The sequence below is a fragment of the Saccopteryx leptura genome, chromosome 3 (genome assembly GCF_036850995.1).
Source record: "Saccopteryx leptura isolate mSacLep1 chromosome 3, mSacLep1_pri_phased_curated, whole genome shotgun sequence".
Lineage (NCBI taxonomy): Eukaryota > Metazoa > Chordata > Mammalia > Chiroptera > Emballonuridae > Saccopteryx > Saccopteryx leptura.
This window is the reverse complement of record NC_089505.1, coordinates 165,837,545-165,863,756: the sequence shown is the minus strand read 5'-3', so window position 1 is coordinate 165,863,756 and position 26,212 is coordinate 165,837,545. Positions and strand designations below refer to the sequence as shown.

At 37.3% G+C, this 26,212-nt stretch overlaps 1 protein-coding gene across 1 annotated transcript; it reads right to left on the bottom strand.

Annotated features, from left to right (window-relative positions):
- Nucleotides 1-20: 20 nt before the first annotated feature.
- Nucleotides 21-20,567, bottom strand: GCLM (glutamate-cysteine ligase modifier subunit). Its single transcript, XM_066376746.1, has 7 exons — nucleotides 20,044-20,567; nucleotides 15,236-15,301; nucleotides 12,694-12,778; nucleotides 9,558-9,617; nucleotides 8,396-8,598; nucleotides 7,139-7,253; nucleotides 21-2,321 (listed from the first exon to the last, which is right to left on the bottom strand). Exons 1-7 carry the CDS (start codon nucleotides 20,167-20,169, stop codon nucleotides 2,152-2,154), a joined length of 825 nt encoding a protein of 274 aa, XP_066232843.1. The 5' UTR covers nucleotides 20,170-20,567; the 3' UTR covers nucleotides 21-2,151.
- Between the last annotated feature and the right edge of the window lie 5,645 nt (nucleotides 20,568-26,212).

Here is a 26,212-nt window from a genome sequence, read left to right as displayed (position 1 = left end):
CATTGTATAAATTCTTTCTACCTTGGTCTACTGGATACACATCTCCCCAGAAAACATATCTGTTATAGAAAACTATTGATAACTTAGTTTTCAGCTTTAAGCAATTATTTGGTAATATCACTGTTATTTTTTTTATGGCTTTTTAAACATCAAGTTTTTAATATTTGAAAAGTATTCACTACTTTCTGATAGTTCTCACACACACACAAAAAGGTGTGAACATCAGCTTGGAAAATTATAAAGTCTTAAAAAATCATTTAAAAAAAGCTACTCAATAACAGAAACTAAAGGTACAGAAGTGAAACAAATAAAAAACTCATTTAAAAATTCCATACATGATCCCTTCACAAAATGAATCTATAATCTTCTTTGTCAGGAGTGGGGAGAAAAGAACACAAAAAAAGAGGTTTTTAAAGTATGAGTACATTAGCAACATAAGTTTTTTTCCCTTTTTCAAAGTAACCCTTCAAATGATCCAATTTTTTTAAGTCCAGGGTTTCAAAAAAAACCAATAAGTATGATACTAAAATTCCCTCTTACAATATCTTGACAAAGTCACTGTAAATAGGCGTAAATTAAAATGAGCGTTTGTTTAATGACTTATGTTATATGAAAAATGTACATTTCCAAATAAAAAAACTATATACATTTAATAATATTACATGAAATTAACATAAAGGCTATATAAGGCTTTAGGAAGCTCCAAGTCTAAACAAGTTTTAGCAGGTAAATCAGCTGATTTAACATTATAATTCTAATGATCAAATTATCCAACCACTGAACCACAAAACCTTATTTATGGACAGGAAAAGAGCCTAGTGAATTTACTTTGAATATGGAACCACAGTTCTGTTCCCTAAGTTGAAAAAATTGGGTGAATTAATTTTATATATTAGTTTATATATATAGATATGCATATAATTTAGTTTATAAACCATATATTAAAATACATGGTTTAAAAGTATTGATTGAAATACAAGAAATTTTTAAAGAACTTTTCAAATTTATAGAATTAAAGAGACCTAAAGTATATATCAAAGGTCACGGATTATTTATTTGCTATTTTCTGGTTCTTAAACTAATGAGGAATTATACCAAAGAATCTATAATCTCTTCTAGCTCTAAAGTTTTGATCATATTGTTTTGCTTTTAAATAATTAAGACCATATCTCACACAAAATTGTCTAAATAGACAATACTGGCCCTAAATTAAAGACTTTTTTCACCCCTCTCCTGGCTTTTAGTCCCTCGCAGTGATTAGTGAGGAACAAATATCACATATTTAACAACTGATTCTTAACCCCTGTGCCCTTCCTCTCTCCGGAGCCCACAGGCCCAGCATATGGTAAGTGTTCAATACTTAATTGATAGTGTTGAATGACTAGCAAAACAGTAAGGATGAATCAAGAATTAAAAGGAATCTGAAGATGACAATAGTTGCTTTTATAAGACCCCCAAACAATAATTTTGAAGTCTGTAGTCTCCCTTTTAGATTTACTTTGGTTCATTTTTGTATATAATAGCAAGAGAAAATATAGCACAAGAATTCAAGGTTAAATCACTATAGGTAAACTACAAGCAAGGTTATTACATTATTAAGTCAACTTAAATAAAAAAAATTTTGTTTTATCCATGTATTGAAGAAATGAATTTTATTTACACTATTAGTAGATCCCAGCTACTCCAGTTACTGAGATATAATCATCTTATCAACAAGAGGAAAAATATCTTCCAATATTTCAATGTAACCAAATTGCTTAGTTATACTATAGAATAAGAAGCAATTAATGAATTTTTTGGAAATAAAAAATATGTATATACATTACCCTGATGCCTAGACCAAAATATATCTAACAACAAATTTTCTTGATTTCTATTAGTCATAAAAATAAAGGAAAAATATACTGCAAATATTTTCTTTGTAGGTAATTTCAATTAGAAAATAACAGTTTAATGAAAACAATATAGAGGTTCATGTGAGTGAACTGATAGGAAGCAAGAGAAGTAGTCAAAACTTGACAGATAATATGTCAAATATAACCCGAGAATATCTGCCTCAATGACACCATGGTAATTAGATTTTTACATATCTCCATTTTACCTTATATTCAAGGAAAATGCAAGTCAGTAGGTTATGATCCTAAGTCATAGTTATGAACCCCTTCTTTTAGCTTGTAAGATGTAGCCTTTTGATTTGATAATTCCTCTACTTTTAACAATGACTGAATATCGCAGCAGCCACAGTGGCACCCACTCGTGTGCTTGAATCCCAGGGATGCTCTCCTGAAGAGCTTCTTGGAAACTTGCTTCAGAAAGAAGTTCTTAGAACAAACAATAAAAACCCAGAGTTAAATTTGAAAACAAAAGTACCTTGCTATGTAGGTAAGCACTTAAATATAATGAAAGAAACACCTCAAAACTGAATAGAAAATATGTCTAGCCTTAATGTATGCTCTGAAACTGAACCAGTATGTCCAAAAGACCCAGGCAGCTCTTCAGAAGTATCTACACCTGCAGCTGACTGGCCTACTCATAACTTTTAGTGAATGGGGCCTAGATAATTGTATTTTTTGAAGATCTCTATGTGATTCTCAGGTACTGCTAGGGAAAATACATGAAAATAGAAAGAAGAAAAAAAAGTTACCCATGATCCTATCAACCGGAGATGGCCCATTCTTTTGCCATATATTTTTTCCAACTTTTTTTCTATATCTACCTACCTACCTACCTACCTATCTATCCATCTCAATATCCTAAAATCTAGAAATCATACTCTAGTTACAGCCTAATGTACTCATTTTTTCCCATGTAATGAAATACTCCATGAAAGCATTTTTAATAATTTTCCCAATATTACATTATATAGATATCGTAATATACATTTCTTTATTGTTGGCCAAAAATTTAGTTGTTTTCCTAACATTTAGCTAATACAAACAATGCTATAATGCATTCCTGGCCATGGAATGAGAAGTTCAAAGTACATTTTGAAGACTAGATACAGAACATATTGCCAATTGCTTTCTAGAAAGGGCCCCCTCTACACTTTCCCAGGAGCTAATAATGTTCCGAGTGCCAGTCTTACTACACTCCCAGGAGGACCAGCATTTAAAGAATATTTGCCAACAATTATCTTTTCATTTGCACCTCTTTGATGAAATCATTATCTTGTGATTCCACATTCTTGTCCAAGCTCTCTACTAATGCTCTGATGTATCAGTCCCCTGCTCACTGCCTCTTCTCCAGCTATCCTAAACTCAGACACAGTCACATCTTCGGGGCTTTGCAGCAGCTGCTCCCTCTTCCTCAATGCTCTTTTTCCAGATACCCACATGGCTCTCTCCCTTTCTGCAGGTCTCTGGTGAACATCACCTTAGGTGGGAGGCCTCCGTGACCATCATCCCATATGAAACAACAATCCCTAACCTTAGCCAACTTTTCTTCACAGCACATACCACCACTGATCACATTTAACATTCATATTAGTCTCTCCTCCCATTAGAAAGTAAATTTCACGAGGGCTGGAATTTGTTTGACGTGGTCCTATATCTCTAGTACTTTAGAAACAATGCCTGGCACATAGTAGGTGTCTGCTGAATAAACCAATCAGTATGGAAAGATTCCACTGGGGTCAGAACCAACCACACAGATATTAAGTGACCATCTAGACAGTATGATTTGGGACCTGTTTGCCCCAAATGAACTGCTGTGATATTTGAATAGAATCAATAGTAAACTCTCACTAAATATTACCTATGATCATCTGCAGGCACTTTTCTGAGTACTTTACATCTGTTGACTCATTGAATCCACATGTTAACCTATGAGATAGGTAATATTATTCCCCTTTACAGGGGGACGCCAAGGCAGACTGGTTAGATAACTTGCCAAGATCACAGAGCTAGTAAATGATATTTTTTCATAAATAGAATGCAAATGTCTCTTTGGAAAAGTAACATTAACACAGGTTTGTTTAATAAGAGGGTCTTGAGGGAAGAAGGCATATTTCAGATTAGATTTAATGGGAGTGGGGGAATTGGTGAAGCAAATAAAAAGGGGAAAGATCCTACTTCACAATTACATCCTGACTGTAGTTAAACTGCTAGCACAGCTTCTAGGACAAAGGGTAATGGAAAATAATACTTCCTGAGAAATAGAGTAGTTTAGAACAGAGGTAGGCTTTTAGAGGACTTATAAACAAAATTCTATTTTAGATGTCAAGCAGAGTTAAATGTTGTACAACGTGATTACTTAAAAACCAAAACAAAAACATCGACATCGTGGACAACAAAGGGGCACTGTAATGAATCCAACCAAAAGTAACCTAACTGGGTGCGCTGATCACAAATTCCTAAGTGGGTAGGTCATGATGGATAGTCATGTCCCAGGCATACAACTTCTTTAGTAAAAGCTTTATCTTTGCCTAAAGCAAGCCTTGTCCATTGTATTTGTTCATCTACATTACACATCTTTGAAATGCCTTTTTCAGATCCTTGGAAGCCTAACCCCCTTAAGAGAGCACATATTCTTGTCAACCATTATAATCTAATCCCCACCTTCCTGTACTCTTTCTTATGTTCCCTCCTTAATTCCAACTGTGTAAGAGAAGTTGCAAAACTGCTGTTTCCTGGGGCACTTGAGATCTTGCTTCATGGCACTGTCATCCATTTGACTCAAACATAAAAATTCTCTACAGGTTTGGACGTTTCTCACGTCAACAACACAAAATCAAAGAACTATGCTCTTCATTAACTTTTATACATACTTTTGATTCAGCTATGTTAACGCCTTAGAATCAGCCAACATAACAAATATTTTAAGAGAGTTGCTTCATTTATAGATCGAAGTGTATAAAGATTCATTAATAGCATATGCAGAATCAGCCTATGAATTCCAATAAAAGGATTCAGAATTCAATTTAAAAAAGACATCCAAGTGTCAAATTACATCAGTACAACAAAAAACATACAAAAAAGGATTAAATTTCTCTTCTCATATACATATGCACTATATTTTGCCTAACAACGATGTTTGGCAAATGTGATGTGATGTAAATTTCTCTTCACATAATCCATATGCCAACATTGAGATAACATAAAAATACAATACCAGACACCTTAGTCTTCTCCTATTTCCTTTCCTATGAGAAAAAGGACAGAGTTTCTTTTAAGTGGAGCTAGGCTGGGGGGTACAGGCTTGTCCATCAGTTGCTGGTAACAACTGCTATTGGTAATAACTCTACTGTTGGAAGAGCCCCTAACCCAAAGTAAACAGGTAAGTAATATTACCAACATATGGAAAGTTAAACTTTATTTATTTATTTATTTATTTATTTATTTATTTTGTATTTTTGTATTTTTCTGAAGCTGGAAACAGGGAGAGACAGTCAGACAGACTCCCGCATGCGCCCGGGATCCACCCGGCACGCCCACCAGGGGCGAAGCTCTGCCCACCAGGGGGCGATGCTCTGCCCCTCCCGGGTGTCGCTCTGCCGAGACCAGAGCCACTCTAGCGCCTGGGGCAGAGGCCACAGAGCCATCCCCAGCGCCCGGGCCATCTTTGCTCCAATGGAGCCTCCGCTGCGGGAGGGGAAGAGAGAGACAGAGAGGAAGGAGGGGGGGGTTGGAGAAGCAAATGGGCGCTTCTCCTATGTGCCCTGGCCGGGAATCAAACCCGGGTCCCCCGCACGCCAGGCCGACGCTCTACCGCTGAGCCAACCGGCCAGGGCTGGAAAGTTCAACTTTAAATGGTTTATATTACAGAATGAATCAGCAATAGCAATTCTTTGTTAGATTTCCACTACAATTACTTTAAAAAAAATCTATACACTATGTTGTAGTATCTTTCTTTTAAAAACACTACCTCTTCAAGTGTTCAAAAAAATTTTTGTCAAAAATATTGGAGTGACATTGGTTAATAAAATAATATAGGTTTCAGGTGTACAATTCTATAATACATCATCCGTACATTGTATTGTGTATTCTGATTTGAAATCAGAGATATATTGCTTAGTGGGAAAAGACTCCAAATTCAGCCAAGACCCAGGTCCAAGTTCAGCCTGTCCTATGCCAACTGAGTGACCTTGGCTAGTTTCTTAAACTCCTAGGCTCTATTTTCTCATCAATAAAATGCCTAGTTTCAGTTGTTACAAATATTACAGTTAATCTCTCTGAGGCACTTAGCATGATGCCTGGCATCTGAAAAACAAAACTATTAAAATTCCTCCTCCTCTTCTTACAAAACAGTGAAAAATGAGAATGGGGCAGATGGTTAACATAAATAGCATATAGTCTTAAGAGTTTATCCATAAGTATCCTAAAAATAAACAGAATCAAACCACTAATAAATGCCATCTTTTTAAACAGAGAAATAAAAGTTGAATGTTTTTTCTCCAATAATCATCTGTAAAATATAATTTCCTCCAATACTGAGATTTAAAACTTTCCTAACATATTTCTCACTTCAAACTACCCAAAAATACTGTCATAGAGCCTGTATATTTACATATTTACTAAGTAAAATGTTCCTCTTCTCCCTACAAAACAGTGAAAAAATGAGAATGGAACAGAATAATAAACAGTATAAAGTATAAAACATTCTTTTTCCAGCTTTCCTATTCTTCTGTAAAAGTTAAAATTCTATGGAAGGCAGACAAGCCATTCTCATTAATCAAATGTTTCTTATTAGCACAAACATGTATGTCTTGACAGTAATGATTAATAAAATACTTACTCAATTATTGGTCCTAAAATGGTTAAGTTTAAATTAAATTTTATCTGCCTCTTTTTCCAAATTTTTATCCTCTTTTAAGTGGCTCTTTGGTGTACTAGACAAGATTATATATGATACTATGCAGCATATCTTAGATATTTTTTGTGTAGCTTAATATTTATAAACTTCAACAGGCCTATGTTCAGGAAATGATCCCTCACTTTTTCCCCACTGGTACAAAGACAAAACTGGAGCTCTCTGAAACTAAAATAAAGGCATATATGTTCTGAACTAATCATTAAGAATAGTATTGGGTAACAGTATTGCACATTTATCACTATACACTATTAGAAATTCACTTTTAACAAGTAGCTTCTTATAAGATAAAAGCTGATGATCAAATTCTGTAAATGAAAATCTGTCTTACCTTTTGGATCATTATGAGTCAATAGCTGTATGTCAAACTGTTTAGCAAATGCAGTCAAATCGGGTGGCATCACACAGCAGGAGGCAAGATTAACTTGGTTACTATTTGGCTTTACCTAGAAGTGAAACAATAATCATGTGATCTCCACTAAATTAAGTACTACTAAAAGTAGATAGTGATACAAGGATTCAATTTTAGAAAATATAAAATATCACATTCTATAGCACTTACATGAATATATTTATTAATGTATGCTTTTCTAACTCATGTTAGCAGTATCACAGAAAGGAAAAACAGCTCTAGGAGGGGGAAAGCCCATATAGTACTACACTATATACGTAGTACTACTCCTGCTAGAACCTGCAATCTAATGCATCTGCCTCAGAAAAAACTCAATTCTAAGTGTGATGGTTCGACTACAAAGGGAATATGTCTTAAAGGTAGAGGATCAAATACAAATAATAAGTACATTTAACCTAAAGTATAAAATATGGTTATTAACCAGACATATTTTGAAAAAGAGAAGAATTTGATAATTTCTAATAGCTCTTCTGTTTAATTTATAGGTACATTTTGGATGTTAGCCACATTCCAGCTACCACCAAGTCAATGGCTGAAGGGACAACATTTTCTGTAGGGTCCTCCTGTCCATAAGACAATGAAAGCCCTGAAAGGGACAAGGCTGGGAACGAAGTACAGGAGAAAAGAGAGATACAGAGAGTAAAGGTAAAATACCAGTAAACAACTTCCCTAATCATCTGTATGTTACTAGGCCAGATAGCGGAAGGGATTAATTTATGATGCCCACTCCATTATCAAGGTGTATGAAATAAGTCTTATATATCTTTAAATAAGTCAGCAAAATATTTGTTATATATGATATTGCCTTACTTAGGAAATTAGAACCATGGAAATAATACCTAAAGAAAAATGTAATACATTGCAAAGTAAAAAAATGTAAAAATTGCATAAGTAAAACTGAAGGAAACAGATTTAATTCATTCGGCTGTGAATGCCTCAATACCTATTTTCTAGTGTTTTTGTCACTCATTTTAAGTGAGGTTAATATTTAGTTCAATTAGACATATATTTGAGAAAAAAAATCCAGTGCTGTATATAAGCTTGCCTCGAAACTTCCACATTTGGAATAGTCTCCCCACAGGGAGTGTCTACTACGTGCACAACACTCCAAAGTATACAGCAAAGACTGGAAACAACATGCCCCTCCAGGGTGCTCAAGGCCTAGCTGTCCATTACCTGGGCCCACTGATAGAGCTGTTCCAACTGTGTTTTGTCTAGATCAGAGGTGCCTATAGCAACAATCTTTTTACTCTGAACTAAGTTTTCTAATTCCTCCCAGTACGGCTGCAAATGCTCCAAGGAAAGATTAACTCCATCTTCAATAGGAGGTGAAGCAATGATCACAGAATCCAGCTGTGCAACTCCAAGGACTGAACAGGCTGATGTGAAGGCAAACACAAAGAGGGCACATGTTTGTTATATAATAAAAACAAGTATTTCTAATGCCCTTCAAGCATCCCACCAAATTCTGTCCCTGTATTCACTAGTGTTCTATATAACATATTATTATACTCAGTTTCATTATTTATCTGTTACTTAGAATATTTACATCTTTTAAAATAGTGTAAGTGTTCATTCATCTACTTGACCTGTGTGACCTGCTTCTTCTTGGGAAGCCACAGCTACTTTAGGCTCCTCTTTTTGGGGGAACAGGCTTCCTTGTTTCTTAGGTCCCATGATTTTTTGGTGGCTTCCTTATCTTCATAACATTTTCTTCTCTAGTTCTACTAGTATTTCATCTAGATGATCACAAGAATTCTGACCTAATATTCTTGCAATTTATAGTTACAGCAAAAAAGAAAAACTTGAGACTATGAAAAACTGAATTTATGGTCTTAATCTATATTAATAGACGTAAATAATTTCTTAGTTTCTATGAAAATAATTCAAGTTTACTTTTAATGATTATTATTTACTCCACATATATTAAAGAGCTAATTATTTAAGTATTCAACATATGCAAATACTGGAAGAATTTTTTAAAAGAAAAAAAATAACTGAATAACTATAATAATACCACAGTAACCTAAACCGAGTACTGAAAATAGATAAAAAATCATTTGCTTGTTTGTTGTTGTGGTTGGTTTGGTATTTTATTTATAATATTAAAAGGGCTAAGAATATGATTAAGAAGAATTTCTACCTCCAAACAGTTAACATTTAACTGTTACATCTTTTACATTCCTCTTACATATCAAAATACGACCCTATATAAACTAGTATGATTCTGTAGAAGCCTTAAGAAATTGGGCTAGAGTATTAAAGGTAAAAATTTTTACATGGACCTGAACATAAGATATACACCACAATAAAGATAAAAAGTTAATACTTTCCTTACCCATGTCAACTGCATTTCTAGTTGATGATGAAGAATCTGAGCCTACAATGAACAGTTTTGCTGGGTAACAAAGAAAACAAAACCGATGACTACATTTGGTAACATCCTACTATATAGTATTAACACTGCTAACAATACTAAGTTCACAGATAATACTAAATGAATTACTTTTATCTTTCCTAGTCATGTAATTTTATAGTTTTCATTTTAAAACATAGAGTATATCTCCATTGTAATTTTTAAATTGTATCCTAGTTGCGAACAAATGTCTGTTTGTCAAAACAAAAAAGCAAATATTAATTAACCATTTGTTAAAAGGCAGGTCAGATAAACTTATTCCTCAAAATGTACATTTTATGAATTAAACATTAATGGATCATATCATTTACTTTCTCCAATAAATGAAAATCTCTATGTAGACTAAATTAAAATTGCTTATGATGAGAAGAAAACTGAAAAAGAAAACAGAAAAACTCATAATCCCACCTTCCTAATACAATTATTTTAAAAAATTTTAGACATTACCTTAACCAGTTCTTGACCATATGAAGCAGGGTATAACATTGTTTCTACTATTTAGCTTATCTTTATGTAATATTTTTTTATATCTCTATGCAGTATTTAGTTATCTTTTTTTTTTATCATACTAGTAATATATTCTCTAGAAATGAGGAAAACCTATAAATGAGTAGAAAGACCAAAAAAAAAATAATCACCAAGTCTTATCACCAAAAACAATTACTGTTTAGACTTTTCTGTACTCTGTACTTTTAATGAATAACTGTATATACTCATTTAAAATTTTTTATATTTTATTGAATTTATTGAGGTGAAACTGGTTAATTATATGTTTCAAGTGTACAGTTCTATAACACATTATCTGTATATTGTATTGTGTGTTCACCACTCCAAGTCTAGTCTTATTCCATCTCCATTTATCTGCACACCTTCTTCTACCCATACTCATTTTTTAAAGATTGACCATTATTCTGTAATTTTGATAGGGTATAAATGATTTCTTGCTTTTTGAACGTTTAGGTTAGATCTAGGTTTTTGTTATCACACATAATGCTAACATAAACATCTTAATAACTTTTTGTTCAACATTATGTTAAAGCTTTTCCTAAGGACAAATTATCACTAATGAGATTCTGAGTCAAAGATCTTTTTTTGTGAGTATTGTTCTATTTTATTTACCTCCTAAATTTTATCAGACCACTACAAGAGTTGTTCTCTTAACAATATAGAATGTTATTAAAAATATGTGTGCATGTATGTGTATGTGTGTATATATATGTATGTATATATATGTATGTATATGCTAATTTAATAGGGACTATATATATATACCGACCCAGGACTACATTAATTGGCATTTCTTTTTTCATCTTCAAACAGGAAAGTTGAATAGTTTTCTAAATTGAAAAGATTATGGCTTTTGCTTGATTTCAACTCAACTTTACATGTCTATATTTACTTTATGTTCAAAAACCTAAAGTTATGCAAATAGAGAAATGAAGTAGTAGGAGAGCATTGAGAGAGGAAATCTGAAAAGGGAATGGAGAGAAAACAGGCTAATGAAATACACTATATTAAAGTACCTGGCCTTCAACATATACAACAAATTCTCCTTATATATTTATTTCTCCTTTCCTTTCTACTGCTAGATGATCTTGCTAAAACATTGCTTTCCTCACATTACTTCTCTATTTAAAAGCCAGCACAGTTCCTCTACCAGGTAAGTCGCTCTTCACCACTTTGGTTCAACCTTAGCTCCCATAATTGTATTCTATGAAAACCCTCCCCACCACAATCCCTCTGGCCATAAATTTGTGCCATTTGATACGCCCTCCTCTCGCTGAAAGTAGAGGCATTTTTAGGTAAGTAGAGAGAAATGCTCTTCATATGGGGAGAATTTTGATAGTTATCAAGCCTGTCAGGAACTGAGGACAACTTGTAAGAGCTCCAACATGAATCGAAACCATGATAAACTGCAGTTGACCACAGAGAAGATATTGCTTTTACTTCATTTTTAACACAATAGAAAGAAATGGGCTTTGGAGTCAGGCATACCTGAGTGAATTCCTGGTTTAAGCACTTACTGGCTGTATGACAACTTTGAAGCTATTTAATGTCACCTGTGCAATGGGAATAGACCTACCTTGTAGAATTATTTGAGAATTATAATGTAATAAAAAGTGCCAACTATAGTGCCTGATACAAAGTAAGATTCAACAAATAGTAGTTATTATTAGAGACAAAAGACGATGAAGCCCTGTCTCAGCTTACACGTCCATTCACCCCCCAATAATAAAATAACCCAATCACAAATGGTAATCAATAATAGCTACCTAGCATTTGACTTTGTACTAAGCACTGTATGTGCTTCTTTTGTAATTTCCTCTAACTTACAAATAAGCCTGTGAAACAGCTGTACCCCATTTTATAGTTGAAGAAACTGAGACTCAACAGCGATTAAATAACTTGTTAGCCCAAGATTATACCAGTCAGTAATCTGTACACCCAGGAATTTCAATCTTGTCAGATTCAAGCTTTTAATCACTGTGCTATGCTGACTATAAGCTGAGGGCAAGAACAGTCACCTTTTCATTTTTTCTTTCCTTGAGCTTAGTATAGTCTCTGGAAAGGAGTCACTTGATACATTTGTTGAATGAGTATAATATGTATTTCATTTCTCTTCATACAACTTGTTGCCTAGACTTCTTTCTATACTCCCCGGCCACCTCAGCCATTGTATGGTAGTGTCATGCCAGGAAGAGAGGGTTATGCCTATTCTGGGTAGACAATGTTCTGAAGACTTCCCGTTATTCTTTCTATTTCCTCCACATTAATCTTCCCACTGCCCTGAAGTCCAAAATATAAATTAATAAAAATGACTTTGAAGAACAGCAAGGTAAAGTTCTATTGTGACTCCACTAAAGTAGTCAACACGAACCTCCAATAACTCCCTCTAAGAGTTGACATTAAATTATGTTAAAAGAATCTTTATATGCCCTACACACAGTGACTGAGTCATTCATGACCAGAAGCAAAGAAAGGCTTATTCCCATGACTGACAAAACCTCACCATCATTTCTATTATATAACGCTATGAATTGGAAAGGCTCAACTTTACCAGAAACTTTCATTTCTTCTCTTTCATCAGGATTTATCTTTTCTACTGCATGAGATACAGTACATTCCAAGACATCCGGAAACTCCTATAATAAACACATGATGTTTACAATAAATATAAAATATTTCTCTTTAGCTATTTAATTTCTACTGCCTTTTGGAAGCAAGGAACCTAAAATATAACAGGGTTCTTTACCTGAGGTCTGAACGGGCTTCATGAGGTTTGTAAAGCCCTAAAATACAGGTCAAACACTTTATGTGCATATGTCCATTTTCTGGGAAAAGGTGTCTCATTTTGATCAAGTATTCAAAGGGATGTATATTAAAAAAACAAAAAACCAATAAGTGGAGGAGGGGCAGAAGGCCTGTAAGTTGTTAGAACCACTAGTGCAGGAGATAATTTTATTTTATTTTATTTTTTTTAATGTTTTATTTATTGATTTTTTAGAGAGAGAGGAGTGAGAGAGAGAGACAGAGAGAGAGAGAGAGAAGGGTGAGGAGCAAGAAGCATCAACTCCCATATGTGCCTTGACCAGGTAAGCCCAAGGTTTCGAATCGGCGACCTCAGTGTTCCAGGTCGACGCTTTATCGCAGTGTGCCACCACAGGTCAGGCAGGAGATAATTTTACTTAGAAAAAAAACCAATGAAAAATAATATTACTCATTCTGATAATGGCACATTAAAAACTTCCTACATTAATCACAAACATATTAAACCAAAACATTTTTTCTGAGTGCAATAAAAAAAGTAAAGGGGCCCTGGCTGGTTCGCTCAGTGGATAGCACATTGGCCCAGTATGCGAACATCCTGGGTATGATCCCCAGTCAGGGCACGTAAGAGAAGTGACCATCTGCTTCTCTACCCCTCCCCCTCTCCCCCTCCTCTCTCTCTCTCTTCCTCTCCCACAGCCAGTGGCTCAGGTGGTCCGAGGGTGGGCCTCAGGAACTGAGGATAGCTCGGATGATTCAAGCATCAGACCCAGATGGGGTTGCTGGGTAGATCCCAGTCAGGGTGCATGCAGAAGTTTGTCTTATTATCTCCCCTCCTCTCACTTAAAAATAAATAAATTAATTAATTTAAAAAATTTAGGATGCCCTGGCTGGTTGGCTCAGCAGTAGATCATCGGCCCGCCGTGTGGAAGTCCCCGGTTCAAGTCCCGGTCAGGGCGCACAAGAGAAGCACCCATCTGCTTCTCCATCCTTTCCCCTTCTCCTTTCTCTCTGTCTCTCTCGTCCCCTCCTGTAGCCAGGGCTCTATTGGAGCGAAGTTGGCCCCAGTGCTGAGGATGGCTCATGGCCTCTACTTCAGGTGCTAGAATGGCTCCAGCCGCAACGCCCCAGATGGGCAGAGCATCGACCCCTGGTGGGCATGCTGGGTGGATCCCAGTTGGGCTCATGTGGGAGTCTGTCTGACTGCCTCCTGCTTCTAACTTCAGAAAAATACAAAAAAAAAAAAAAAAAAAAAAAAGGAAAAAAAGTAAATGCATAATGAATCATTTGTGTGGAAAATTATAAAATGTTAGCACATATAAATCAGAAACATATTAATTCACACTTACAAGATTAAAACAAAGTAAACAGTAAGGTCTTTCTCACAGTTCTGGAGCATACTATAGGCCTGGTGCATGTTGACTAGTCATGCATGTACAGAGTAAGCGGTCACTTCAGAGAAACAAATTGATAGTAAACATTAATCAGTGTATGTATAGCAGTATGTCTTGCAGTATGCTCAGGGAAAGAAGTATGTCCAGCACACAACTTCTTCCATTTTTTTCAAGGTAGTCTACGTAATTTTTTGTATACCTTTGGCTGAGTTGGATCCCTAAGAGTGTTTACAGACAGAGGTTCCATATGTTAACATTTGTAATAATAGTTATATACTGACATTTAATGAAACACAGTTGCTCAGTTTCAGCAGAAACTGACACTTTAAAAATGATTTCTAGTGACAACATTATTGGGGTGATATTCTACTAAAGCAATATATCAACCCAAACTGTTTAATAACAGTAATTCCTTTATCAGGCTAAATATAAACTGGAAGATACATTGTGAGGAAATTCTGGTGGGAACTAAGCAGACAATCCTAGTATCTTATCTAATAGAAGAGTTGACTACACAGAATAGATGGTCTGTTTTATGCTTAAGCCTACTGAGTCACACTGCTATGTCAGCATATCAGCCATAAGTGCTAACTGCCCATTTGACTTCCCTATCAAAAATGAGGAAATTCATTTCCTGCTTACTTCACTTCCCTTTTGGATTACATGATATCTTTAAAAAAATTTTTTTTAGTCTATATATCATTTATTTTTGCTCTGATCTTTCTTCTTTATTTTTATTTATTTATTTATTCATTTTAGAGAAGAGAGACAGAGAGAGAAGGGGGGGAGGAGCAGGAAGCATCAACCCATATGTGCCTTGACCAGGCAAGCCTAGCGTTTTGAACCTGCGACCTCAGCGTTCCAGGTTGACGCTTGACCCACTGTGCCACCACTGGTCAGTCATGGATTACATGGTATCTTGATCCACATTTTACTCACCCTAACCAAATCAGGGCTGATTTGGGAACTCCACTCATTCAAGGTCTTTTGGATACAATCTCGAAGCTGCAAAAGGAATGCATTTTGAAACTGTTAATCAAATTCTATACACTTTTCTGTACTTCCAGAATAAGAATGTATTAGTTTGGTAAGTAGGGAAAAGTTGTCCATAAGAAATACCAAACAAACTAAAACTTCAGTTCTATAAGATTTTTTTCTTCAACAAAGAAAACTTAATATCGATTTTTATCCTACTCTTAATTCTCAAATGTTGATGACTTAAAGCAGTAATCTAATTATTTTACAGTGTTTTTGTACTAATAAAAATTTAGGCAAATTTTGAGACATAAAAACAGCCATAAAGAAACAAAAAACCTGGCTCAGTAGCTCAGTCAGTTAGAACGTGGTCCTAACATGGCAATGTTGTGGGTTTGATCCCCAGACAGGATACATACAAGAAAGAATCAACCAATGAAAACAAATCAATGTTTCTCTCTCTCTCTCTCCCCCATTCTAAAAATTAATAAATATAAATTTTTAAAAAGAGGAAACAAAAAAATTAAAAAATAAAGTTTATAAAGGAGAAACATGGGTTTCAAGTCCAGGCAGCCTGACTAGAATTAATATTAACTGCTGCATTATATTCCTCAAAGGCAAACAAATGATTCTCTAAGTGGCCACAAAAAACTCCTATATCAGATTCATCATAATTTTTTAAATTAAAATTTCAAATTCCTGAGCTCCATAACAGATTTGCTTAATCACTCTATAAGGGAACTTTTATTTAACAAACATCCCAAGCAATCAATATGTACTCTAAAGTCTGAGAACCACCATAGTCATATCTTACATAAGTCAACATGCATGTCAGTCCATATGCCATTTCCTAACACTTAGGTATACCTCCAACCTGTCTTCAATGTTTTCTCATATAAACTAATAAAATTTTTACACTAACATTATAGTATGTTATAAACTCATTCAAGTGTTTATGTTATTTTTTATCTTATGAGTATATTTCAAACTTACTTTAGATCAGCGGTTCTCAACCTGTGGGTCGCGACCCCAGCGGGGTCGCCCAAAGCCATTGGAAAATACACAATGCATATCAGGTATTTACATTCCGAATCATAACTGTAGCAAAATTACAGTTATAAAGTAGCCACCAAAATTATTTTTTGGTTTGGGGTCACCACAACATGAGGAACTGTATTGTGGGGTCACGGCATTAGAAAGGTTGAGAACCACTGCTTTAGATAGTGGGTCAAAGGTAGACATACATGTGCATAGTGAGGACCTACATACATATAACAAAAATTTACAGAACAATATTTATGTTCACTACATGCCAGGCGCACTCTGATGGTCTGGTAATAAGAAAAAAATATGCTGCTCCATAAATCACTAAATTGATTTATGACTACTAATGGGCAACATTAGCAGTTTAAAATCACTGCCTTATAAATATCCAAGGGCACCATGCTTTGCATTCTGTGGAAAATCAACAAAAATATAAATGAGTAACTAGAAGCAAGTTTCTGAATTGCAAAAGCACTTTCCTAATAGCAATAAGAAAGACTAAACTTCTGAACTCTCTGATCTACGACTGCTTATGATAAAAACTGCTATAAACACTTTATTGATTATATCTTAGTACATATAATTACAAGGGACAATTAGTTTATCAATTGAAGAGTTCAGAGTCACCTATGTTAAGATTTACAACCCACAATAATATAATAACCCACATGAATTCAATTTATAAGGTTTATATCTTTATAGAAAGTATATTTATGATCAAATTTAAGTCAGATAAAAATTAGTGGAAAATAATTCCACACAATATTACAAGTCAATAGTCTTTTAAAAATTAGTAAAAGCTGAGGCAGCAAGATGGACTGAAAGTTAACAATTCTATTACAAGTGCTTTGGCTCAAATCATGGGAAAATTTGAGGAAATTTTCCTTTGGGAGGATGGTTCATTTGCATACTTAAGGCTTTCCTGTTGAATTACAATTCAGGAAGATAAATATATTTTCTGAGAATTCAGCCTCTTCTTGAAACCATTTCTTTAATTAATCTTAAATTCTGAAAAATGTCAGGATAAATCACGGAATAGTTCAATGTCACAATATAGGAGAAATTCATTGACTATATCAAACCTAGGGATTTTTAATCTTTTACCTGTTATCTGTACTGATTGAACATTAACCTTGTACTTTTTTGTTCTTTGCTTTCTTCATTCTTCACACACACACACACACTTATCACTGAAGATAAGTATCACCATAATGTAGTACATCATTAAGCCCAGGGTTGTATAAGAGTTTTAAAAATAGCATATGATTTAACTGGTCAACTACCCTTACAACAAAGAACTGTGCAAAACAATCTTATAATGGCCCATTTAAAAAACAAGATCTGATTTCATAAAATTCCAGTGTAACAAAACATCTGGACAGAGATCACAGAATAAAAACAAAAAAGCATATATTAAAACTAGAAGAGAACTTTTAGAAAATATAATTAAACTCTCAATGTTCAAATTTTCTCAATGAGTGATTTATTGTTTCCTTATTCAATGAGGTTAAACTGTCTCAAGTAGCACATCCCTATTTGAAACCCCGATTATTAGTTTTCTTACATGCAAACAAAACATGAATATTTTTCCTTCAATATGCTGCTATATCTCGTGTTCATCTAATATTTGCTAGTTTCTTTAGTTTTTTTCCCTCTTGTACTGCAACCAAAACAAAACATTCAAACCAGAATTAGTCTTTTGAACAATATTTTTAAACACTGTAGGGTGTGACTCATAACTTCTCTAAAATAATCAAGTTTTTAAAAATTAAAATGAAATGAAAAATATCAGAACATACAATATATAAGAGTTAATCTTTTCATGAAACTATATACATAAATATGTATATTTATACTGTATTGCAAGATAAATGAATTTCTTAGTTTTCAGTAAAAACTTTGAAAGCCACTACTCTAGAGTGTGTTGTAGTGAGGTAAGTGAAAATTTAGCTCAGTATTACCCAATATACATGCAAAAACAGTGTACTAAACCAGTAGCACTAGAGGAAATTAAAAGTCTAGAACTAAACATAGAAATATTTATCTTTGAAAGAAATAGTCAAAGTGGGATGGTTTGAACAGAACAAGTTGTATAAACTGAGCTGGGACCTACCTGGACAGAAAATAAGGAAAAGGATTCTGATTCCTAGTAAAGTTACAACCAAGAGTTCTCATCTCCCGATGGGCACCGACCCCCAGCAACAGACCTATGCACAGGTCCAGCACATATTCAGAGCAATGCCATTTGCTGCTGTGTGGTATGTCACCAACACCTTATACAAAGCAGCAGAAACTGCTGTGGGAAGACAGCTGATAACATATTATGACATACTTTAGGAGATTTATTTTTCCTTTTAATCAGCACTGGTTTTTTCTGTATGGTGTCAGATGGATACTAGACTTATCTGGTTGATCACTTTGTAAGTCACAAAAATGTTTCATCAGGATGTTGTACACCTGAAACTAATATAATATTGTATGTCAACTGTAATTGAAAAATAAAAAATTCTTTTAAAAATATTTATCTTTCTGATTGAACCAGAAAATAAGGGAGATAATATGCCTGTATGGTGTTTTCACAAATATTTTAATCCTCACAACGACTTGCCTAAAATGTTATTATCCAATTTTAGTCTTTTTTTTTTTTTACAGAGACAGAGAGAGAGTCAGAGAGAGGGATAGGACAGGGGCGGACAGACAGGAATGGAGAGATGAGAAGCATCGATCATTAGTTTTTCGTTGTGCATTGCGACACCTTAGTTGTTCATTGATTGCTTTCTCATATGTGCCTTGACCGTGGGCCTTCAGCAGATGAAGTAATCCCTTGCTCGAGCCAGAGACCTTGGGTCCAAGCTGGTCAGCTTTTGCTCAAACCAGATGAGCCCGCGCTCAAGCTAGAGACTTTGGGGTCTCGAACTCGAGTCCTCTGCATCCCAGTCCGACACTCTATCCATTGCGCCACCGCCTGGTCAGGCTTATTATCCAATTTTAAAGCCACATTGTCAGACAGTAACTTCCCCAAAGTCACAGAGCTCCTAAATTAAACGTTTATTTATTGTTATTTTTTAATACTAAATTGTTCCACACCACCAATATGCCTCCACAATTCATTGTGCAGTCAATGACTGCTCTCTCAGGAATGACCAGCTATGTAACAAGTGTATGATTCCAGATTAATTTCTGCCGCTTCAAGCCAGTGATTAATCTTTAGGCAAATAAACTAGGATTAATCTTCGGCAAGAAAAAATACATACTGTTTCAAAGCCGAGTTTGAGTGTTTAGTCATTTGCCTCACAGCAAAAGAGAAACTATGTGTGGTCAACATCCTAAAAACTAAGTGGACTACATCTTAACTCCAAAACTGAATCTCTAAACTATTTTTCACCTGGACAAGTGCGAGGAAGGAAGGGAACGGGGCCGAGCGAAGCACTGGCCTTCTCTGAGCCCCTAGCCCGGGAGAGGGATCCGACACGGTTGCGAGTTCGGAGATCAGCATAAGCATGAATGGAGGCGTCACTCAGGGGGAAGCTGCACCTGCCGAGCTTAAGACCCTGGGCCCCAACAGCAGCTTTGGGCGCGCAGACGCGCGGCAGCGGCCCCAGCCTCCGCCCGCCGGTCGAGCCCAGGTGAGCGCCCAGCCCGCCCACCGGCCCTCGCCCGTCCGAGCCGCCGAGCCGCGGCCAGGCCCCGGAACCCCGCGTCTCCGCAGCAAGCTCGCCCGCCCTCACCTCCTCGCTGTGCGTGGACGGGCACTTCTTACGCAGGCGGCCCCAGTTCAGCAGGTTCCCTGTCTGCAGGTGCAGGGTGCGGGCCCGCGCCAGGAGCGCCCGGGCCGCGCGGCTCTCGGTGCCCATGGCAGCGGACGGACGGGGCCGGGCGGCGACGGCGCCGCAGGCGGGGAAGAAGGTCGCTCCGCAGACACAGTGCCCGAGTCCGAAAGGCCGGCGCGAGGCTGCCCGCCCCGCGCGGCGGGACCTCGGCCTGCGCTCCGGCCCGAGAGAGATCGGGCGGCGACGGCGGTGCGGTGGCCCGGGAAGGACGCGCCGGTGGCTGCGGGTCCTGCTTCTGCGGCCGCCGCTGCAGAGTTGATTCCCAATTGACCGAGCCGTTTCCTGTAAGACAATGACTAAGCAGAAATCGCGGCGTGAAAGTGCTTCGTAACCGTTACCCGTCCCGTGGCGAAGCTTGACGGGGCGGGGCGGGGCGACGAGTGAGCTGCGGGGTCGCCAGTCCGCTGGGGAACTGGCCTTCGGCCTGCGGCGGGAGTGGCGCCGGGAGGCGGGCAGCGCGCGAGTCGCGCGGGGCGGGTAGGGGAGGGGCGGGACCGGCGCTCGGCAGGGCTCCCCCTGTCGGTCAGAGGACCGCGCGCCGCAAGCGCCACCTCCACCTAGTGCCTCCAGCTGCACTGGAGGTCTCGCCTCCCAACCAATGAGCGGTCACGCTGGTGATCTCCTTGCAACCCTCTAAAAAACAGCAGCGGCTATCTTGAGCTTTGAAATACCTGTTGGTTGTAGTTCTCAAAAACAAAGGTCAATCAAGCGCCCTTATCCCCCTGCTTTGCTCCCATCTTAATTCATTTTCTTTCTCAAGGACTTTCCCCCAAACTGCTCATTTTTCATGTTCATTAAGGTCTGTTGACTTAAAGCGATTTGTTGGGCGGTGTGTGAAGTCAAAGAATAAGACTCTTGAGAAGCTTAAACTGTAGTTCCAGAGACAAGGCCTACGCATATCATGTGAAACAGTAATAATACAAGGCAGTTTCCAGATGAGTTCAGATTAAAGAGAACAGTTAAAAAACCGGTGAGAACCTGACCAGGTGGTGGCGCAGTGGATAGAGTGTCCGACTGGGATGCGGAGGGCCTAGGTTCGAGACCCCGAGGTTGCCAGCTTGAGCACGGGCTCATCTGGTTTGGCAAAGCTCACCAGCTTGGACCCAAGCTCGCTGGTTCGAGCAAGGGGTTGCCCCGTCTGCTGTACCCCACTGTCAAGGCACATGAGAAAGCAATCAATGAACAACTAAGGTGTCGCAATGCACAACAAAAAACTAATGATTGGTGCTTCTCACCTCTCCGTTCCTGTCTGTCCCTGCCTATCCCTCTCTGTCTCTGAAAAAAAAAGAAAAAGAAAAAAACCGGTGAGACCAGGGAAGATTTTCATCTATTCCTATTAAATTTCACATATGGTAGACTTAGTATGCACCTCACACTGAACATTTATTGAGCTTTCTTCAAGAAACTTTTACTTTCATTGATAATAATCAGATATATTAAAAGGCAAACTGCTATTATTGACCCGTGGTGGTGTAGTGGGTAGAGTGCCCACCGGGAGGTTGAGGTCCTATTGGAAACCCCCAGGCCCCAGGCTTGAGCTAGGCTTGCCAGCTTAAGTATGGCGTGCTGGCTTGAGCACAGAATTATTGCCATGATCCTAAGGTCGCTAGCTTGAAGCCCGAGGGTCACTGGTTTGAGCCCAAGGTTGCTGGCTTGAGCAAGCGGTCACTGGCTCTGTTTGAGCTCATCACCAAGACACGTAAGAGAAGAAATCAATGAACAACAAAGGGAAGCAACTAAGAGTTAATGCTCCTCATCTCTCCTTCCTCTCTCTCTCTCTCTCTCTCTCTCTCTTTCTCTCTCTCTCTCTCTCTCACACACACACACACAAGTCAATAAGTAAAAGAGAGAGAAAGAAAGAGAGAGAGAGAGAGAAATAAAAGAAAAGATGAATTCCAGTTGGTAAGAATTATGGGTTGGTGGAAAAGAAGCTCTTTCTTCTAGTTGGAGGTTAGAAATTGAGCCTGATCTTGATATTTGTTGTCTGACTGAAGGTGAATAATAGTTCACTGAGGCTCTGGCCGGTGCAACCCCAAGTGGATCCCAGTTGGGGCACATGCAGGAGTCTATCTCCCCTTCTCTCACTTTAAAAAAAAGAATTCATTGTGAAGGGTAATTCTAGAAGCAGGAATAAAAACGAGCTATTTTAATTAATGTGAACATTTTATTCTTTTGCTGAATTTGCTTTGGCATCATTCTTGACTGTGTATAGTCTCTAATACCATGCAAATAATTCTTTTTTTTTTTTTTTTTTTTTTTTTTTTACACACACACACAGAGAGTCAGAGATAGGGACAGACAGACAGGAACAGAGAGAGATGAGAAGCATCAATTATTAGTTTTTTGTTGTGACATCTTACTTGTTCATTGATTGCTTTCTCGTATGTGCCTTGACCAGGGGGCTACAGCAGACCAAGTAACCCCTTGCTCGAGCCAGCGACCTTGGGTCCAAGCTTGTGAGCCTTGCTCAAACCAGATGAGCCTGCGCTCAAGCTGGCGACCTCGGAGATCTTGAACCTGGGTCCTCTGCATCCCAGTCCGATGCTCTATCCACTGCGCCACGGCCTGGTCAGGCTCCATGCAAATAATTCTTGATTAAGGCTTAGAGGTTACACCTCCTAAAACTGTGAGACCAGCCACCTTGCTGGGAATTTATAGCATATTAGTCACTGACGTAAACCAGTATAGCTTGCAAACCTGACTTTAGAGGGCTATTTTAACTTAGGTCACTTAGTCTCTCTGTGTTTTACTTTCTCCAACCTGGCAGATGATAGTTTAAACCATATGATATTGCTGATAACTGATCATTTTTAAATTTTTATTTATTTATTTGAGAGAGAGAAACAACCATTTATTGTTTCACTTATTTATGCATTGATTGGTTGATTCTTGTTATGTACCCTGACCTAGGATTGAACCCCCAACCGTGACATATCAGGATGAGGCTCTGAGCTACCCGGCCAGGGCTGACCATTTTTGATGTACAGAAATGGCTAGTTCCCATGGTTTCAGCTACTATAGTATCTACCACTTTAGGTAGATGTGAAGAATTCATGAGAGGACTTACGAAAAGACCTTACTTAGTACAGCACTTGGCTCATAGTAGTCAGTGAGAGCTCCTATTACTAATGTCTCTGCTCTTTCTTCATACAGCCCAGTTTTCACAACATTGGTAAATTCATGACATGAATTCACAGCCGTGTTGTGCTATGTGAAAAATAATTTAATCCACAAAAATTTCAAAATTTGTTAAAAATTTCACTATTAATAAGTGTTGGGGTCCCAATAAAAACCTAGATTATTCATCTTCAAACTCCTTACTCTTTCATACTACAACTTACTCTATGACACAAAAAATGTATTTGTTGTGGTAATTTTAATTCTTGAATGTGTGTGTGCGTGATTTGTATGCTTTTTATGCCTGTACAGCTTTATTTTACTATATATTATATTTAATGATACCCTCGCCCTGGTACCATAGTTTTGGGAGAGGGAAACTTAATCTTCTAAATTTATTTGGTGACAAAAACAGGGAATGCAAAATCAAAAGAACTTTATTATATATAGTTATTTTGAGTGAGTCATTTTTCTCCTGTCTATGGAAGAAAAGTAATATTGATGGCATTTCTATCATTGGGAATAGTGTAAATTTTGGTTTTCAATGATTTAACATTCTACTGTAAATGTTTATAAATACAGAGTCACTAACATCAGCTGTTCATCTTTTCATTCTCCTTGACCTTTCCAGGATCTGATACTACTGTCCATGCTCCCCTTTAAAAACCATTCTTCTCACTTGGCTTGTAAGACACTACGCCAGTTTTCTAAAAATAATTGTTCACAGAACACTTAAAAAATTATAATGTTGGAAGACCAACAGGGACTAATGAGCTGTAAGTGTTTATATTAAAGCAGGTAGCAAAAAGGTCTCATAGATTGTCTGATTGTTTCAGGAAGGTCTAATATTTACAGGGAGTGATCTCATTTTCCCTCATAGTCTGCTTTATTTTATACAGGAACAAACTAAAATTGAGAATTAAAATTCATTTTACTTTACTAAGGGACCACCTGGTATACTTTATTCTTAAGATAGAATGGATTTAAATTCTCAAATTTGGTTTAATTCTGAAAACAAGTGTAACTGCTATGTTTGTGTTACCATATTCAGGAGCCCCTAATTGGGTCATGGTCACTCTAGAAATGGGTTTTTTAAAAGACTCCTTTAGGATTTTTCTAACTCAGATTCTTTGGAAATAGTATAATTTTCACTATATTTTTCATAAGATTTGGAGGAACAGAACTTGGTTTGGAATATATCATGGGCAAGTGCAGAGGAGTGGAAATAACTACAATGTTTTCTGAAGATAAGAAAGGGAGGCACCTGTATTGAGCAGGGTTACTCCTTGAAGGTGAAGGGATGAGGCTATGATTAATGGAGGACCATTATCATCAAGCTGAGGCTATTGGGCTTGATTTCAGAAGCCTCTTGACCTTGAATAAAGCAGAGTCTTGACCCCAAGCAAAAAACAAGAAAAAAATTGTATTTAAAAATACTATTATTCAAAAGAAAATTTTCAAGGATCCAATACTTCTCAGGTGCTGGATAAAGCACCACAAATTCTTAGTGAGTAGAGTGAGACTTTATTCCTGTTCTCGTATAACTTATAGTTCAGTGGAAGAGGGATATTTTAATCATAAACTACAAGTAAATGTAAAATGCTATTGCGGTTGACATTAAAAATGAGTACAAATATAATATTTCTGCAAGTGGTATGTAAAATTGCAGTGGGAAATGACTCAATGCCAAGAGACCAGCAAGAAGACTCTGGTAGTCCTGGACATAGATCAGGGGAATTTGGCCCATGGTGAATAGCGGCTGTGAAGATGTATCAGAACACAATACACGTGCCTTTCTTTTGCCTAGTTAGTAGAAAGGAGAGAAATCAGGTTACCGTGGTGGGTTAGGAAAACTGATAAGATTTATTTAGAGCAAGCAAAATAGAAAATGGGGAAAACAGGAAATTCAGGGAGCCAAAACGTGGAAATTAGCCTTTCAATGTTATTTTTCCATACAGTTAAGAACACAGCAAAACTGATGAAATCATAGCACAGTTTGCCTCTCATATCATATCCAGCTTTTAGGTGTATGTGGTGGGCTGAAGTCACTTTATGATAATTATCTATTACTTAGTAGATTAAAGATTACAGGATGTATCCAAAGGAGTGATCTGTTTATATAGACAGTACTATATTCCTGTGAGCAGAAATCAAGTGCTAAGCGCTTAATAAATATTTGTTGAAGGAATGAGTGCTATTTCTAAAGGTTTGCTTTAGAGCTGGGATGAGTGTCTATGCAATGGTTATTCTCTGAGGTCACAGTCATCTAGCTTAATCATTATCATTCAGCCACTGCTAAACTATTGCTGCAGCTGGAGACTGGGCTCCAACTGTGGCCTCACCTCCCCCTGCCCCTTTACACTGTGCAGTCTAGTCAAAGGAGCAGAAGAGAGAATGCCCTAAGAAAGCTGGCAGTGGGAAGACAAGATGGCTCTAGAGTAGGCGGACGTACCAACATCCACCTCCCAGAACCAAAGTGGATTACAAAATAATTTTAAGAACTATCATCTGGAAAAACCAACTTTGGACTAAACTAAGAGGACTCTTCAACCAAGGAACACTGAAGAAGCCGCACCGAGACTGCTTAGTGTATCCCAAGGTTCTCTTTACCACGCCACAGTCGCAGAGCTCCAGGGAAAAGCAACCTGGTCTCATCTCTCCAGGCAGAGAAGAACAGAAGCTCCATCTCCACACATGCTGCAGATGGCTTTTCCAGTCTACCTGAATCATTACCAGCTAGAAGCAGCGGTCATTGGGACTTGGACGTGAGCTGCAAAGTATAGAATTGTGACAACAATTCCAGTGCTATGCGGACTTTTCCTGGATGTGGACTTTTCCTGGACTCCTGCTCCTTGGGACAGCTCCTAACAGACTGAACTGGGGTTGGGTTGCATTTATCAAGGACTTGGCATAGTGTTGGGACCAACTTGGACTTGGTGAACATGTTAAG